This window comes from Sardina pilchardus, chromosome 9 (genome assembly GCF_963854185.1).
Source record: "Sardina pilchardus chromosome 9, fSarPil1.1, whole genome shotgun sequence".
Lineage (NCBI taxonomy): Eukaryota > Metazoa > Chordata > Actinopteri > Clupeiformes > Clupeidae > Sardina > Sardina pilchardus.
Window position 1 is genome coordinate 32073285 of NC_085002.1, and position 17500 is coordinate 32090784.

At 45.6% G+C, this 17500-nt stretch overlaps 1 protein-coding gene across 1 annotated transcript in view; it reads left to right on the forward strand.

Moving 5' to 3' along the window:
- Positions 1-17500, forward strand: part of grm2a (glutamate receptor, metabotropic 2a) — a 34103-nt gene that overhangs the window by 9300 nt on the left and 7303 nt on the right. The window contains exons 2-4 of the mRNA XM_062544765.1: positions 2390-3188; positions 13537-14374; positions 17236-17500. The exon at positions 17236-17500 is cut by the window's right edge and continues 802 nt beyond it. Coding sequence (XP_062400749.1) covers positions 2682-3188; positions 13537-14374; positions 17236-17500 — 1610 coding nt within the window. The 5' untranslated portion in view covers positions 2390-2681. The remainder of the gene's footprint in view (positions 1-2389; positions 3189-13536; positions 14375-17235) is intronic.

The window sequence follows — 17500 nt, forward strand, 5'->3', positions numbered from 1 at the left end:
CACATGTATCTTAGTACAGGGTGTATGTGTGTGTGTGTGTGTGTGTGTGTGTGTGTGAGTGTGAGAAAGAGAGCGAGAGAGAGAGAGAGAGGTGTGAAGAGGAGAGAGAGAGAGACTCAGGCCAACATCTGTGGGATGCCAGGATGGTGAGAAGTGAAGTGTACACAAACCCCTCGGGCTTTGGACCAAATCCACTGCAAGCGTGGCTCTGGAGGAAGACGACACTCCGCTGCCTAGCTGTGCCTCACATATGAAACAGCAACGCTGCACCCAGATCAGCCCGCAGTCCTCTGTACATCAGTGCAATAAATACTGTATACCCTTCAGAAACACGCAGACCAAACCATAGCTTTCTTCAACACATAAACAACTTATGTAATAGTGTAACAGTTTACAATATAGAATAAGCCTTCTTTAAGGCTTTGATTAATATTCAAGAGGCAATGCATTAGTCATGGCACACTCAATTTATGTGTTAATGCTCAACACATGTATTTTTTCACGCCATTGTAATTCCATTTTCAAGACATGAAAATAATCCAATGAACATAATCTCTGAAATGAAATGTTTGCGTCAACATCCCATGATCCCACTGAATGCTAACACTGAAGACTGAGTGACAGGCTGCGTTTCCTTGAACAGTACTCCAGCATTAGTCATTAGTCCTGGCTATCTCATCTGTGTCCTTAGGCTGCTGGACATCAGTCCGTGTGCTCCTAGTGTCCTGCTCTTGTTGTGTGGAGGCACAGCGTCAGGGCACAGAGGAGCTGAATGGCACAGTGACAATGGAGAGAGAGATGACCTCATGTCAGCCATTCTGCACTGGCTTTGGCTGAGCCGTCTGTCAGTAGGCTACTGATAATGCTTCAGCTGAGAGGTGTGTGTGTGTGTGTGTGCGTGTGTGTGTGCGTGTGTGCGTGCGTGCGTGCGTGTGTGTGTGTGTTGGCATGCAGATGTTTTATAGGGGAGAGCACATATGGCACTTGAGCAGAGACACAAACAAACACAAACACAGATTTAAGGACACCAAAACCATTGGGGTTTATGCCACTTTGTCTGTACTGTGTGTGTGTGTGCTTGTGCGAGGTCTGTGTATTCATCTGTTGAGTATCCAGTGTGTGGCAATATGTTATCATTTTATATGGAATTTAATATTATAATTTATATCAGATTGGTCTCTGAGTGGCTTAGTACTCTGAGTACACGTAGTGTGTGTGTGTGTGTGTGTGTGTGTGTGTGTGTGTGTGTAAGTGCATCTGTGCAAGTATGTGTGTGTGTGTGTGTGTACGTGTACGCCGGTGAGTACATGAGAGTGTGCATTTGAGCGTGCTGGCATGAGTGAACGGCTCCAGAATGAAGAATGCAGATCTATACGTGAGGGTAAACGGGGGGGGGGGGGGGGGGGGGCGGCATGCAGAGAGCACCAGGAGCCTGCGTCTGTCCTCCCCCCACTGCTCCATGGGTCTAAAGCATGCAGAGGAACTGTGGGACTGGAGCACACAAGACAATCACACGGGGAACAACTCTGTCTCTCTGTCAGTCTGTCTCCTTCTTTCTCTCCATACACACATGTTTGTTTCCTCATTTGTATCCTGAGCATATGTACAACATGTGACTTTATTTCCATCATATTCAAAAGTAGCTTCAAGTAGCTTCAAATGCTCTACAATTACAAGTGGCATATAAAAGACACTGTGTAAGTGTGGACATAGGGACATCTCTTCCAGTCTAAGGGTCTCTCTCTCTCTCTCTCTGCATAATGTTGAGCATCCCTCAGCTGAGACAGAGCTGTGGGGGAGAGCACCTTATCAGGCAGCCTCACCACGGTGTTAAGGCTGAACTCCCCCACAGCCCAGACTGGGCACATCACCTCCTCACCTCCTCACTGCTGTGATGTACAGTACACACACAGCGGCCCCACCATTAGGAATATCCCCCTGAATTTAACATCAGTATTATGAGAGACAGCTTTATGAAGTGTACCCAGCTCATAAATACTGCACCAGGACATAAGAGGACTGCACACGCCAGTAAACCTCCATGCATATTGCATGTATATTTCATTTGTAATTGACTGAAGCACCCAAGCGCTGTTTATTTGACTTTTAGTTATGCCATCCCATTAAAGTTTTCCAGCAACCACTCACACTCATATAACCCTTTATATATCAAAGCTTTATCACCCTGTATATATCAAATACATACAACTGGACATTAAAGAAAACATTATTAACAACAAATAATAACAATTATTTGTCTTACACCAGCCACAATGGGAGTCAGACAGTCACACAGCTGTCCTTGTGTGTGGCGGAGCAGAGCTAGACAAAGATCTGATTGTGTGTGTGTGTGAGACACTGACTGAGGCTCCTCCTGTTTGATCCGCAGGGGCTGTGATCTCCAAACCTGAACAGAGGAAGATGTCACTGATGGAGATAGCCTCGGCCTGGACACAAGCGCAGCGCCTTTAAAGTCCAGCCGTGACGCACCCCTGCCATCCCATCCCATCCCTAGAGAGAGAGAGAGAGAGAGAGAGAGAGGGAGAGAGAGAGAGAGGGAGGACTTCAGAGGGGGACCAGAGAGGGTGAGAGCAGGACCGAAACAGAAGGGACAGAGGAGTGGAGGAAGAGAGAAGGACTGAAGTGACCTGCCCTGCCCTGCCCTGCCCCGTCCTGCAGACATGCTGGCCGGGTGGTCAGCGCGGTCCAGAGCGTCTCCGGTGCGCTGGCTGGTCCAGCTGGAGCTGCTGCTGCTGCTGGTGCAGAGCGTGCGGACGCTGGCCGTGCCGAGCCTGAGCGCGGAGGCCAAGCGGGAGATCGTGGTGGAGGGGGACCTGGTGATGGGCGGCCTGTTCCCCGTGCACCACAAGGGCGAGGGCATGGAGGACTGCGGCCGCATCAACGCCCAGCGCGGCATCCAGCGTCTGGAGGCCATGCTGCTGGCGCTGGACGAGATCAACCGCGATGACCACATCCTGCCCGGCCTCACGCTGGGCGCCCACATCCTGGACACCTGCTCCAAGGACACCTACGCGCTGGAGCAGTCGCTGGAGTTCGTGCGCGCCTCGCTCACCAAGGTGGACGACAGCGAGTACACCTGCCCCGACGGCTCCTACGCCATCCACGACGACGTGCCCTTGGCCATCTCCGGCGTCATCGGGGGCTCCTACAGCGACGTCTCCATCCAGGTACAGACTGGCTTCTGATATATAGTATGGATGTGTATATGTATATTTACAATAATAAGCCCTATATATTATATACGTATATAGCCTATATATGTGTGTGTGTGTGTGTGTGTGTGTGTGTGTGTATATATATATAATGTATAGGGCTTATAATTGTTGTGTTGATGTCGACAAATTTAACCCAACGATAGTTGTTTTTTAATCAGATTTTGCTCCATGGTGCATGTTTACCACAATAATGACATCCTATTATTTTGATAAACACCCCCACATATTTTTTTCACAGCACGTATAGAAAAACAATAAGCCAATAGGAAGGCAAAATTAAGCCAATCAAAATGTTTCGCTCCTGTGATCAGTCCTATGCTCGCAGAATGCTGATGCGAATTAGCCCCACGGAATGCGTCTCTTGGCCAGTCGAGCGTGGCGGCTCACAGAGAAGGGAACATGCCACCGCTAGGACGCCACACAGGAGCGGGGAAACGTGGCTGCTTAAAAGAGTGTCTACTGAGAAGCTGGTCCTGAGCCCTAATGAGGCTACATGTGGCCATAGGCACCAAACCTGCTGCACATATGCCTAGAGTTCAGTTAACAGCCACCGCGTTTTTACAGTAAGAGCCTCATCTGACATCGGCAATTCACACCCACAGTCAGTCTGTCAAAGGCAGACATCGCCCAGATGTTGGAGGCGAGGAGGAGGATGAGGAGGAGGGTGGGAGAGAGAAAGAGAGAGAGAGAGAGAGAGAGAGAGGGATGAAGGTTGCAGGGGTGTGATGTGATAACTAGTGACAGCATCATTGCCTGGGCTCTCGCTTCTCCGAGCGACTTGATGAAAGGCCCGTTAATTGGCCCGTTGTCACAGAGGGTTCCCAACAACGGCTCTGTCGATATGTTTGTGCTGGCGAGTGATTCTGTAACACCTCGACTGGAGTGCAGGCCCCTGGAAGCGCTCGCAGAGACAGACTGATGAGCAGGATCTAACAGCGCTGTTGGCTGTAGCACGTCACAAGCACTGATGGACCACAGGCTGCAGCTCTATCACACTGGAAGGTTAGGGAGGGTCCACCATGCTGGGAAACCCACACAAGCTGTTTGGAGAGAGACAAATGATTCTCTTTTGTGGGCGCTCAAAGGCAGCCTCTCTGGCTCTGTGGGCAGCTGCTGGAGGTGAAGGCTGAAGCCTCCATCTTTACGCTGCACAGGCAGGAGGATGCTTGCATGGCTGGAGTGGGGGGATGCAGGAGCGCTTCAATAATGCAGTGGACCACTGTACACATCTCAGTGGGTGGGTGCGTGTGTGTGTGTGTGTGTGTGTGTGTGTGTGTGTGTGTGTGTGTGTGTGTGCGTGCACGTGTGTCAGGAGGGTGGCTGTTACTATAACTGTGTGTGTCCACTCCAGGATGTACAAGCGGAGAGAGCTCTGTTGGTGTACATGTGTCAGGGTATCAGTAGTGGCCAGAGGCCCAGTCATCAGTGGCACATGTGTTGCTTTGTGAATGCAGAGCGATGCCTCCGCTGCCATGCCAGACTGTGTTCACCGGCTCTCTCATCCCCACACATAGTCAAGGCATGTCAGCTGCAGCCCTGGAGCAGGGGAGACGTGCCTCACAGCCAGAGCAGCCGCACACACACACACACACACACACACACACACACACACACACACACACACACACACACACCTAGCACACACTGGGCCAGATCAGCTCCGCCTCAGGCTCTTCAGTCTAGCGCTCACAGGCAGCCTCAACAAAAAGGACCAGCACACAGGCTAATGGATAGAACAAAGAGACAGAGAGAGAGAGAGAGAGAGAGAGAGCACACACTATACCATCACTCTACTTTGGACACAGAAAGCCCTATGCCACAAACAAGGTGACAAATAATATGTCACTTTCATTAAATGGTTTCTCCCATGAGCCTCTCTTAGAGAAAAACAAACCCTGGTCTCATAGCCATTTGAGACGGTGTAAGCTGTCATGAATCTCATATGAATGATTATTTTATCAACGGATGGCCATGTCAGTGCACTGTGTCTAGTTATATGGGCTCTCTTACTTTAAGTTGGAAAGTCAGTTTCCTGTTTCCTGTTCCTGTTGATATCGCTATCCACAAGAAATCCCTCCTTATTTTGTGCATATGCTGCATCTAGGCTGGCGTTTTCAGGTGGAAGCTCAAATCACATTTTTAACGACTTGAAGCCGAGCAAAGAGGCACACAGCAGTGCTCCGTAGAGACACCCACGGACATTAAGAGTCGCCTATATTGTATTTCTTACATTTTAGTACAACTGAATGATTCATTTTCAGGTGTTTGTTAACAGCCAGTAAAGTGGTTTCCTACTGTGCACAGACTGTAGGCATTTAGTTATTTAATGTTGTTTAAATCTGGTGGTGCTCTTAGTTGGACCAACAAGTCAGTTGTTTTGTCTGTCCTCCTCTGCATACACTCAGTTGAGAAATCATCATTTTATGAACACTTTTCATGTTCAGTTTTTATTAGATTCGCTGTAGTGATGAAATGATTCATGTGAATCCCTAACCAAATTAATATGCTCTTGTTCCTCTTTAATTACCAGATGCCATGATTAATTCTTGTCATCGCTTTAGTCTCAGAGGACTTGGGACATTATTATTTCTAACTTTTCGATCTTATCTGAGCTTCATTCACTTTACGCTGGTCTATAATAGAAAAGCTGCCATCAAGCAGCTTTTAAGGAAGTCTTGAGTAATTTAGAAATCCACCACACCTGTGTCCCAGGAGACTGTAAGCCACAGGGACTTGGAGTTGAACTTAGCGCTGCTTTTCACACATGCACATGATTCATCTCTGCAGTGCCTGTTCCTCCTCAACACTGCATACCCTGGCATCATTCTGATGCTAATCAATACTTCATGCTTTTGCTAATTCTACCATGAAACTGAAATGAGTGGATTAGGCTGATTTGCTTGAGATGGGTTCTAATGTATTAATATCCAGAGCTATCACTGGGTGTGATAATTGGGTTACGACTCCTCTCCCCCTCCCTCTGCTAATGGCAGGAGGAGGAGAGAGGGGCTGTGGATGCAGAAGCTTGATCTCCGGCTATATTGGCCCCCCAGCCTATCCCAGCCCTCAGTGCACTACTGCTGCATAAGCGTCTGTGCTCCAGTGTGTGAGCGGCTCCTCCTTCTGTCCTCCTCTCCATGGGCTCCTGGAGAAGACTGTGTGAGTCACTGGCAGGTGTTTGAGCCACACACACAGCACGATATCTCACTCAGGTTAAATATACATGGAGCAGATCAATTGTGTGTACACACACACACGTCAGCAGTGCGCGTGCGGAGAGCTGAGTGGGCCTGAGAGGTCCTCCTCTGATGAGAGCTTCAGGGTGGACGCAGCGCTGGCCACTCAGGCGTCGCCCCAGGCTGACCTGCCCGCCTTGCCGTTGGCGCTGTGGCCGCGAGGTGCCAAGGCGCCCTGAGCATGACGTCGCCGTGCCAACCCAGACTGGGGGCCGTGGTGGGGTCAATTGGCAGGTTCAGCTGTAGATGGTTTGGTACTCCAACTTACAGCCATCTGGAGGCTTGAAGATGGACTCAAAGGATTAATCCTCCAGTGTTCTCTGAGACTATGTTCCTGGGGACTATGAGATTCATTCAAATGCCAGAACGCCTGGTTTTGTTCAAATTAAATTCAAGAAATATAATTAATACCCTCATGTAACTAATGTAAACACAGTATCTATTAAATTGACAACCCCAAGCTCTTGAACGGCATTTATAGTGGATAGCCTACTTCTTTCATTTTCTTACAGTGCTGTATTTTAATTGATGGGCTGAACAGGAATGTCTTTCATGAATCCCTACTTCAATTGACCGTTTGCAAAGGGTTATACCAGACGTATGGTGGCTTCAAATGGCATACTGTCACATTACCCTTGTGTAAATGAACAGAAAAGTTGTTTATGCGGCATTAAACATTGAAGTGCCCAGAATAGACGTAGCTTGCACAGCCTGGTCTGAGACAGCCATCCGACATCAGACACTCTATGTTAATTGGTAACACTCTGTGTTCTGCAATTACAGTGAAGAACATCTAGCCCGCGGCTCACTAGTAATTAATTCATGGCTGAGACTGCAGCTCTGTTTTTGCGCTACTCCCCCAGACCTGGGCTGAGCTCTTGTGATGAGAGTGAGTCATTTGCTGGAGTGTGTGAGTTGCAGCGCAGCTCAACACCACAGCGCTTCAGGAGTGTGGAGTGCCGAGGACTTTGGAGTGGAATCTGAGCATAATTGTGATGGAGATGAATTCCATAACATTGCCAATTTGTCCGCACATGTGTTTGAGTGTTTTTTTCCTTTCAGCCTTTGTCACTGGAGCCTGGTGTCATAACAAAACAGTTGATCTACTTAATATCTCAGTGACAAGGTGTGAGACCTATTATGTGTTCAATCTGTTGGCATCAGCGCTCATAGCCATTATTCCTCCTTCAACTATCTGAGATAGCATCTTTCTCATTTAAATGTCTTCAAGCTGACAAAAAAAAACCCATTTCCTCATGCTCCAAAATGGCTCTATTATCTCTGCCATGCAATAAATTACAGTGGCTTGATTACTGTTTTGCATTCTAAAGGTATTACATTTATGTTAAACATGTCATGTTTAAATCACTCATATGTACCCAGCAGAGTCAACAACAGTATATAATTGTGTTGTATATTTCACAAGATCAGCCACTTTCATAAACTAGTAATAGAATTCAAATGGCGGAGTGAAAGCAAGAGAATACCGTGGAATGTGGATATTTTTGGTCTCTCTCTCTCTCTCTCTCTCTCTCTCTCTCTCTCTCTCTCTCTCTCTCTCTCTCACCTCACACACACACACACACACACACAAATAAGTACCTATCCTGTACATTAAAAGTAGTGGATCATAAACTCATCCACCGTAGATTAATTTCTGTCTTCCTCCAGACATGACAAATCCCTGGTAGCTCTCATGAGTCATGCATTCAAATTGACATTCATGGATGGCCTTTCAGATAAGGCACAATAATTATTGGGTCTATCATCGAGGCTTTTCCATGTAAGTCCATAATTTATAAGTAAAAGTATAGAAAGTGCGCCCTCTGGTAATAAATAATTTAAAAGCGAGTAGATAATTCAGGAGTTTAGCCAATTTTAAGACTGGAGTCTCTCCTAGTACACATCATTTCTCCGTCCCCTCTGTGTAGGAGACATGTTTCCCTCTCTTCACTAGGAATCCCTTCATTAGGACAGATACAGCTGCGCTCACAAGCTTATGAACCCATGCTAAAGTTGACTAAAAAGAGGATTTAAATTCATCGTAATGCCTTAATTAAAAAATGAACATTTCAGGACACCAATTTAAGGACACCCTTCACCATACCTACAGATTGGAATTGGAATACTGTAAATCCAATAAGCTATTAGCTATTAGATTAATTGAAATAAAACCATGCTAAACTAATTTTTCCTCATTTTTTTAAATGAAGGCATTAAGATCAATTCCCCCCCAAAATCTGTTTTATTGCTCTTTTTAGTCAACTTTAGCATGGGTTCATAAACGTATAAAAACAACTGTACACACTGTGGTTTGTCTCTAATTAAAACAGTCCAGAAAAGTTGTAACTCTAAATCATTTGACCTTACTGCGTCCAACTGCACTAAATGGGCCACACATTTCTTAATGAGGATATACAGTATGTATAATTCACCCAATCAAAACAATTCAGCAGACTGAGAAGTCGCTCTGCTGCGTTTGCCATCAGTGTACAATATGTGTGAGAGACAGAAGAGGAGAAAGGGCAGTGGAGTTACTGCTTTGCATTGCTGCTTTGCTGTGCTGGGCGGTTAGTGAGATTGCTGCTTCGCTGGGTGGCAGGTGCCTGTGCTGCCAGGGGCCAGAGGTGGTTCCCTCCTAAAGAGGCTGCTTAGGCGTGCGTGTGTGTGTGGTGGCGGGGGGGCTGGTGCCCCTGCTGGCTGGATGGAGGGGTGTGTGAGTGGGCGAGGGATCAGCGTTTGATTAGGGGGATGTTCTCCTCGCCGTGTCTAACCGGGTCACCCCTCCACCTGCTGGGGCACATTAAGGGAGGTTGCCAAGCAACCGAACCCTGTCGAGCCATCATGGGATCTTCGGACTCGAGGTGGCAAAACATGGCGACCACACACCTCTACAGTCGACTGAGGCGCTCCGTTTAAACTTGCGGCTTGGCGCTGGTGGCACGGCTCCACTGGCGGCCCGCTCGCTCGTTGGCAGTGGTGAGTGCGTGGCGCTGCACTGTGTGCTTGGCGCGTGGGCGTAAGAGCGAGCGCGGTGGAGCAGGCCCCAGCCTGCAGCTCGGGGGATATTATGCTAGTGCTGCAGGAGCACACTGAGAAAGCCTTCTGGGGAGAGCAGATGGGCTTTTCATGTTGAAAAAATCATGACATCTCCATGAGGTAGGGCTGCTGTGATCTGGAAGAGGGCTTGTTTATTCTCTCTCTCTCTCTCTCTCTCTCTCTCTCTCTCGTTTTCTCTCTCTCTGTCTCTCTCGCTTTCTATCTTTTCATGTGTACTCTGCCTTAGGTCACAACCTCAACAAAAAGCTGTCTAGGATGCTACCCCAGATGGGCAAATACACAGCCTGCATACTGAATGTAAATATGGTTGTGCAATGGCTTGGTCCATACCTCATGCATAGCCAGACAGCCTGTGCCATGAGACTTGATGTAATGTGAACAGTGCAATCAATGCGCACTATAATCACCAGGCTCTTTGTTTAACATAATGCTGTCATTACTTATAGAAGCTTTTGCCTTCAAAACTCCCAAATTCCACCAGTCATGAGCTGGAATCAATTCTGCCACATGGCAACAATAGAGTCTCATCTCTGCAGCAAGAATAACTCTGAACACTCCAACAGCATTTCATGGCATTTCACATCAAAGACTCTAGATAGACAGGAGAAGACCACAATAACAGTGGCTAGTGTCCCACCTGTTTTCCACCACTAGTGACTGCCATAGTCTCCTCTCAGAATACCAAGGCCGTGGGCTTTGTAGTGGTGGCCAGCGGACACTGTCCACTCGGAGAGAGCGAGACATCAGCGGTCAGAAACATCTATCTCAGAGCCTGCTCTAAAATGTCTTTACCAGACTTCATTCATTAGATGCTTCTTCCACAGATACTTTAATGGTCCGTGATAGTCCAGCTCTATTAATGAAGTCTGGAGGAGCATTCCACAGTGTGGTCCATTTAGTGCAGACGTGGTCATGATGTGGTCAATTTAACGCAGCCAGACAAAAGCACTTGCGCAGAGGACAAGCTGTCTGGATGTGGTGTTGGTTGTAGCTAATCAAAACAAATGAGCCCTTAAGCTTATATTCTCACAGATGAGTGTTTGGACAGTGATTGGCGTTCCTACTTTTTGCGGTACACGTATAGAGCTGACTGGCTGAGAAACTGAGAAACCTGGAGAAGCTTCAAATGAGGTTTCTTCTCTCCAGCTGTTATCTGCAATGTGCTGTACGTACGTTTGAGATGGTCTCAATGATAGCATACGAGATAAAAGTCTGGAATGATATGCATTAAAATGTGCAATGTTCTTTTCTGGTAAGAGTGATGAGACTGTGCTGGCAGAGTTATTCCACTGTGGCACGGCAGATTTGCATTTCATGGTTGAAGAAAGGAATGGGACCAGATTTAGAATGAACTGTGATGCTAATGCTGTATTTTATCACACTGGTTTTCATCACACTGGCAGTGTGGTATTGGTGTTAAAGCATCATGTAGTGTATATTTCTGACATTTAAGCTCCTTACCTTTAAGCACCATGTTCCTCTCCCAGGAGAGGCATTGTGGGTTCTGTGATGTTCATCAATAGACAACCTCCTTGTCCTCTGCACAAGAAAAAAAAACAAGGTCATGTCAAGTGACAGGAGGTTAGGAAAAAAGCCTATATTTTGTTCTTTGAAAAATGACAAAAAGAAAAATAAACCTTTAACACCTCCTCTAAAATAGACACTTAGCTCCTTCAACATAACTCGCATAGGTAGAAGCATCTTTGATCAGCTATCTGTAATCTTATGTCCTCTTTGAATGGCACACCCTGTATTGCATTCACAAAGCTCACTCTCTGCCATCCCTCTGTTGACATCTATCTGCTAACAAGATTACATTTGACTTTAAATGGGTTGTCAAGATGACTTGTGTTGGGAACCGGGCAGGTGTGTGTGTTTTTATTTTGGGATTTTTTCTTAAGAAGACTATGAACCTGAGTGAAGATCATATCTGTGGAGGATGGAAACCTCAAGAGAAACCTTTCTTGACAGTAACCCCCCTTCCATTTACCACAGACAACCCTTTCCCTCAGAACCGTTTCTATGGAAACATGCATAAAAAAGTATGATCAGCCAGTGTGCCTTTTTTTCTGGGAATGAAAAACTGAATCAACGCAGGTGAAACAACACCCTAGTAGGCTATACTATGGCGTTGCGCTTATGAGATTGTGCCAATATTTGAGGGTGTTATTGTCATAATTCCTTCTCACACTTTTTCACACATTGGATTTTCACACATTTATAGCTAAATAATGTTACCTCTTTCATAATGTCTCCCTCTCTATCTCTCTCAAGAAACTTGATCATCATTAATCCATTTAAGCTTTTCAAAATTATAACACAGAATGCAAGAATATAGAATTCTGTGAAGCCATGCCCTCACTGTAATAAGGCAGGATATAAATAGACAGGCCTACTCATGCACTGGGCCGGATTTGTTGGAATGAGACCTGGTGGGGACCGTCATTGTCATTGTCATGGTCATGATCACTTTCTGCATGGGTATCAGAGTGTTGTTTGATTACTGTATATACTCCTTTACTATCCCCACTTCTGGGCACACAACACATCATGCTGCTGTCATATATGCGCGTTCTTAAAATACCCTACTATACTATACCTCTCATGCCTGCTTATTCAACCTCTTCCTTTCTGAGGATGGTGTGTAGTGCTGGTTTTATTAAATATATCATATCAGAGATATTGCTTATTGCACATTATTGGACACAACTGGTTGTGAATGTCTTAATGTATGAAAATTGAATGTCTTTATGTTTATGCACTCATTGCTGCATTTATGTTTTTTTTTTTATTATTATTATTGTTGTTAAAATGTTGTAAGTCACTTTGGTTAAAAAGCGTCAGCCAAATGTAATGTAATGTAACGTAGTGTATGAAACCTGCTGTCAGGCCAGATCTAGCCCATGGGCCTTTTTTGGCACCCCTGTAATGAAGTTCAGAATGTCGACGTGTGCTCTTACAGTTGAGAGTGAGGTAGACATCCATTACAGCAAAGAACATTGCACAGAGTTATGGGAGCCTGAATACTCAAGGACACTCACATTATTGGCAATATCTGAAAAATAATTGACGTTCTAAGGAGCGAATCCCAAAAGGATATCAACTAAGCAGTGGCATAATACATGGATCTTTAGTGCTGAGTGGTTGCAGTGTCTTGGTAGTTTTCAGATTTTATTCAGAATACAGCTTAGGCTATGTATTAATACATTATTACAAGACTTACCACCGCTTTCTACACTCTTAAAACCAATGTGTTGTCCCCATCTAGACACAAACGTGTTATGTTATGTTATTTTCAGCACATGTTATAACAGTCTAAAAAAAAGGAAACTATGCTGTCCCTATCCGAACACAGAGATATGTTAAAAACAACGCAAGTTGTGTTGTTTACAACATATTCATTTTAAGAGTGTATCAAATAATGTCATTAGTGACCCAGTGGTCTTTTTGGATCCTCTTTGGTCTTAACTGCAAGCAGAAAGATAGGAGGTTCCCTGAGTTAGGCCTATATGCCTTTGTATCCAATCACAACTAGCCGACTGTAAATTTGATCGTGACCTGTCACTCTGTATTCTCATTCTCACTTCGGGGCTAAATGACTAGACATGGCCAAGAACATCACATGCTATGAGGCAGCCCAGGACTGTTTTGTCCCTGGCGCCCATGATGACTCAATGATCTTATTAGGCAACCAGAAACATGACAATGTGTGAAGCAGCAGGCTGCTGGAGTGTATGAATTAAATGGAAGCCATACCATGAGTTACAGATTGCCCCTGAGACAGCTTGTTAAAACCAATAATATTTTCTCACTTATTAGCCTACACTTGTTTCCACCAAATATATCCTGCTTTACTGTTTAATGTTTTCCTCGGGGAAAGGTGCTGCTATTCTTTATCTCGACGTAAAACATGCTCACTATTCTTAAACGGATACACTCATCAGTCTGACTGTGAAGTCGTGCCGTGGTGAGGTCTAACTGTAAATCTCTTTCTGTTGTTGCAGGTGGCAAACTTGCTTCGTCTGTTCCAGATCCCTCAGATAAGCTACGCCTCAACAAGCGCTAAACTGAGTGACAAATCCCGGTATGATTTCTTTGCTCGCACTGTTCCCCCTGACTTCTACCAGGCCAAAGCCATGGCGGAGATCTTACGGTTCTTCAACTGGACCTACGTATCAACTGTGGCCTCAGAGGGTGACTATGGTGAGACGGGTATCGATGCTTTCCAGCAGGAGGCCCGAGCTCTCCAGATTTGTATTGCCATTTCAGCCAAAGTGAGCCGCTCCATGGATCGGTACAGCTACGAGAATGTGATTCGCTCTCTGCAGCAAAAGTCCAACGCCAAAGTTGTCATCCTGTTCACACGCAGTGAGGACGCACGCGAGCTACTGGTGGCTGCCACGCGCATGAACGTCACCTTCATCTGGGTGGCGAGTGATGGATGGGGCGCTCAAGAGAGCGTGGTTAGAGGTAGCGAGACAGCAGCGAACGGGGCCTTCACTATTGAGTTGGCATCTTATCCCATCCCCAAGTTTACCGAGTATTTCACCAACCTTAACCCTTACAACAACACCCGAAATCCATGGTTCCGAGAGTTCTGGGAGAACCGCTTTCAGTGCAGCCTGCACAACGTGAGTTGCGCAAAGCACACTCTGAAAGACGGCAAATTCGAACAAGAGTCTAAGATCATGTTTGTAGTGAATGCGGTCTATGCCATGGCACACGCCTTGCATAACATGAGACAGGCTGTGTGTCCCAACACCACCAAAGTCTGCAATGCCATGAAGCCGGGAAATGGTCGCAAGTTCTACAAAGACTACATTCTGAAGACAAAATTTGATGGTGAGTGAGTGAGTGTGTGTGTGTGTGTGTGTGTGTGTGTGTGTGTATGTGTGTGTGTGTGTGTGTGTGTGTGTGTGTCAACGTGTGTGACTTAACTGGTGTAATACTGTATCTGCTTGCACAACTTAAAATCAATAGCAATATTCAATACTTAGTAATGAAGAGTGTCATAATTTTATTGAACGCTTAGTGTCACACTGTGTTGTCCCTATCTGGACAAGGTTGTGTTATTTTCAACACATAATGTGAAACAAATAACAAAATAAATGTTTTGGAAACAACACAAACTGTGTTGTACCTAACCTATCATAGACACAGAGATTAATTTTGAGAGTGCAGTTTAAAGGGACACTTCACAGATTAGCATTAAGCTTTGTATCTGTAGAAAACCAGTCATGTTTTTGAATGGTCGTGCATCATTCCCTCAGTTTGCCTTGAGATGGGAGAAATACGGATTTCAATGTTGGACTTCCTGCTTTCAATGATGTAAAAATCATCATTGAAAGCAGGAAGTTATATTCATGGGTTTCATTGAAATCCATATTTCTCCCATCTCAAGGCAATCTGAGGGAATGATGCACGACCATTCAAAAATATGACTGGTTTTCTAAAGATACAAAGCTTAATGCTAATTGGTGAAGTATCCCTTTAAATGTTTATATTACGTAGGTTTAAAGATCATATTTGTAGGAATGTTGTCCATGTTTTATAACTCACTATTGTTCTTTTGAATGGAGCCTGAAGACATCATAGCTCAAATGCAAGTGGATAAGATGAAGATCAGGACAGGGCCACATACAGTACTGTAGCACAGATATCTAGACCTATGAGTGAATCATAAGCAAAATCACGGCCATAACACATGGGATTGGGAAAGGTACACAGTCCAAGCCTGTCAATTAGCTCCCCAGGAGACAGTTAACAGAGCCTTGCATTAATCATTTTATGGGACAATCACTATCAATACAGTCTGTAGCATGTCAATGGAACTGTTGTTTTGGCACTGAATCCGCTTACCTGTCTCAGTTCCGCCTTCCACCTTGAAACCGCCTCAAGCACCAGTAAGCACTCGTTGGCCCTAGGGTAAAGGTGAGGCCAACAATTCGGCGCTACTAGCCCTGAAATAGTGCGATTAAGGCGCGATTACGCCCCCGAAGTGATAATGGGAACAGGATTAGCTCCGGATCCCCCGTGTTTGCATATCTTTTGGCGTGACAGTGGGGAAATAGCTAATGTGTACTTTGTGCACCAGCAATGTATATAGATAGATGTAATGAATATGTCTATATATGTATAACTATTAAATTGCTATTCTGTATTTGTTCACGGCACACTTTAATACAAGGTGGCTGTCAAGATTATCAGGATTATCCTGTTTCATTTTTATCCCTCTGATGACTGCACAACCATGCCAAATTGATCAGGGTGTGTCAAAGCCTCTAATTCATTCCTCAATGGCCCCTCAGCAAGCTGGCAAATTGAATAATATCAGTGACAACTCCGCACAAATAAACACCTGCAGGGAATCTCAGATTAATTTAGCTTGTTTTCATTTTGCCTCACATGATAAGGTTGTGTTATAGCCATAATTATCGGCTTCATGCTTGCAAACAACCTCGTCACACTCCAGGCGAGAAAAGGATTTGGCCCCAGAAACGTGAATAGCTCCGTCAAAGACATCAGTGAAGTACTTAGCAGGCAGAAGCATAACCTTGTCAGATGCTATCCTCTTGGAAGCCACTGACTTTAATTATGCAAGGTCTCTATTGTGTGGAGCACATTCTCCATGTTCCGTGGCTTTTGTCTAAATCCTTCAGCATTACCGCAAGTGGGCCAACACCCCCGTCCCATACTCTACCGTAGAGCTCGGATTTACCGTTTGACGCCGCAGCAGCGCTTTCCACACACAGGTCCCGACAGACTGCGCGTGAACAGACCTTTTCCATCCTTGTGTGCACGATACACGTGGGCTCTCAGGCCTGCAGGGGGATCCTGCCGCTCAGCTCAAATAGCTGCTGATCTGAGATGCAGCCGCCAGGGACTTTCATGCTGGATGAAATCACATTGATTTCTGGAGTCCACCTGAAGCTGAGTGGACATGGGAAAAGGCAAATAATTTCTACAAGTGAGAGAGAGAGAGAGAGAGAGAAGAGCCTAATGGTTATGTTTTTGTTGACAAATTAGCCTTAATCTCTCTCAAACTGGCTTCATTGTCAGTGGTTCGATATGTACAAACCTGAGAGGGAATTGTTTTGCTAGAGGAGTTCTATAGAATGATATGCCAATGTCTGTACACAAGGGAAGTAATCTAATTTCTGTGGTCCAATTTAAACTCATGAACAAGTTTGTTCGAAGCTAGAAGCTAGTAGAAGGCAATGGGAGCAGATTAAATCAAAGAAAGTGGACAACTCTGTGAGTCTACCTTCTGGTGTCTGGTTTGCAAATCTCAGTGCAATCCATTATGTCTAATGCTCTAGTCAGGTAGTCCTGGGAGCATCCTGAGGTGATCTTAGTAGTTACGTGTGAGAAACGTGGTGTCTTTCTTGATCATGTTGATTTTATGGATCACTTTAGGTATCATTTGTTCCTGCACTACTGCATTGCCATGGACATTCTGCCTGAATTTACCTCTGGAATTTTGTGTTGCTCACTTAGCAATGATCCATATTGATAATGAATTAGAAACGGAAATGTTCTTTTTGGATAAATATACGAGTAACTGATGAATTATACTAAAAACTATAAGCTTGTTTTTTTGGATGTGTTTTATATTTGTTTCTGATATTTTGTGTTTTATATTCTGCTAGTGTCTGCTGTAGTGACCTTACTGACCCCTCAGTGTCCTCTATGTCCACATTCAGCCCCGTTCCGTCCAGCAGACAGGGATCACGTCGTTCGCTTCGATGCCTTCGGCGACAGCCTGGGCCGCTACAAGATCTTCCACTACCACAAGGAGAACGGCAGGTACAGCTACCGCGAGGTGGGCTACTGGGCCCAGAGCCTGAGCCTCAACACCAGCCTGATCCCGTGGGAGAGCCAGGCGCTGCCCACCTCCCAGTGCAGCGACCCCTGCCGCAAGAACGAGATCAAGAGCATGCAGCCGGGCGACGTGTGCTGCTGGATCTG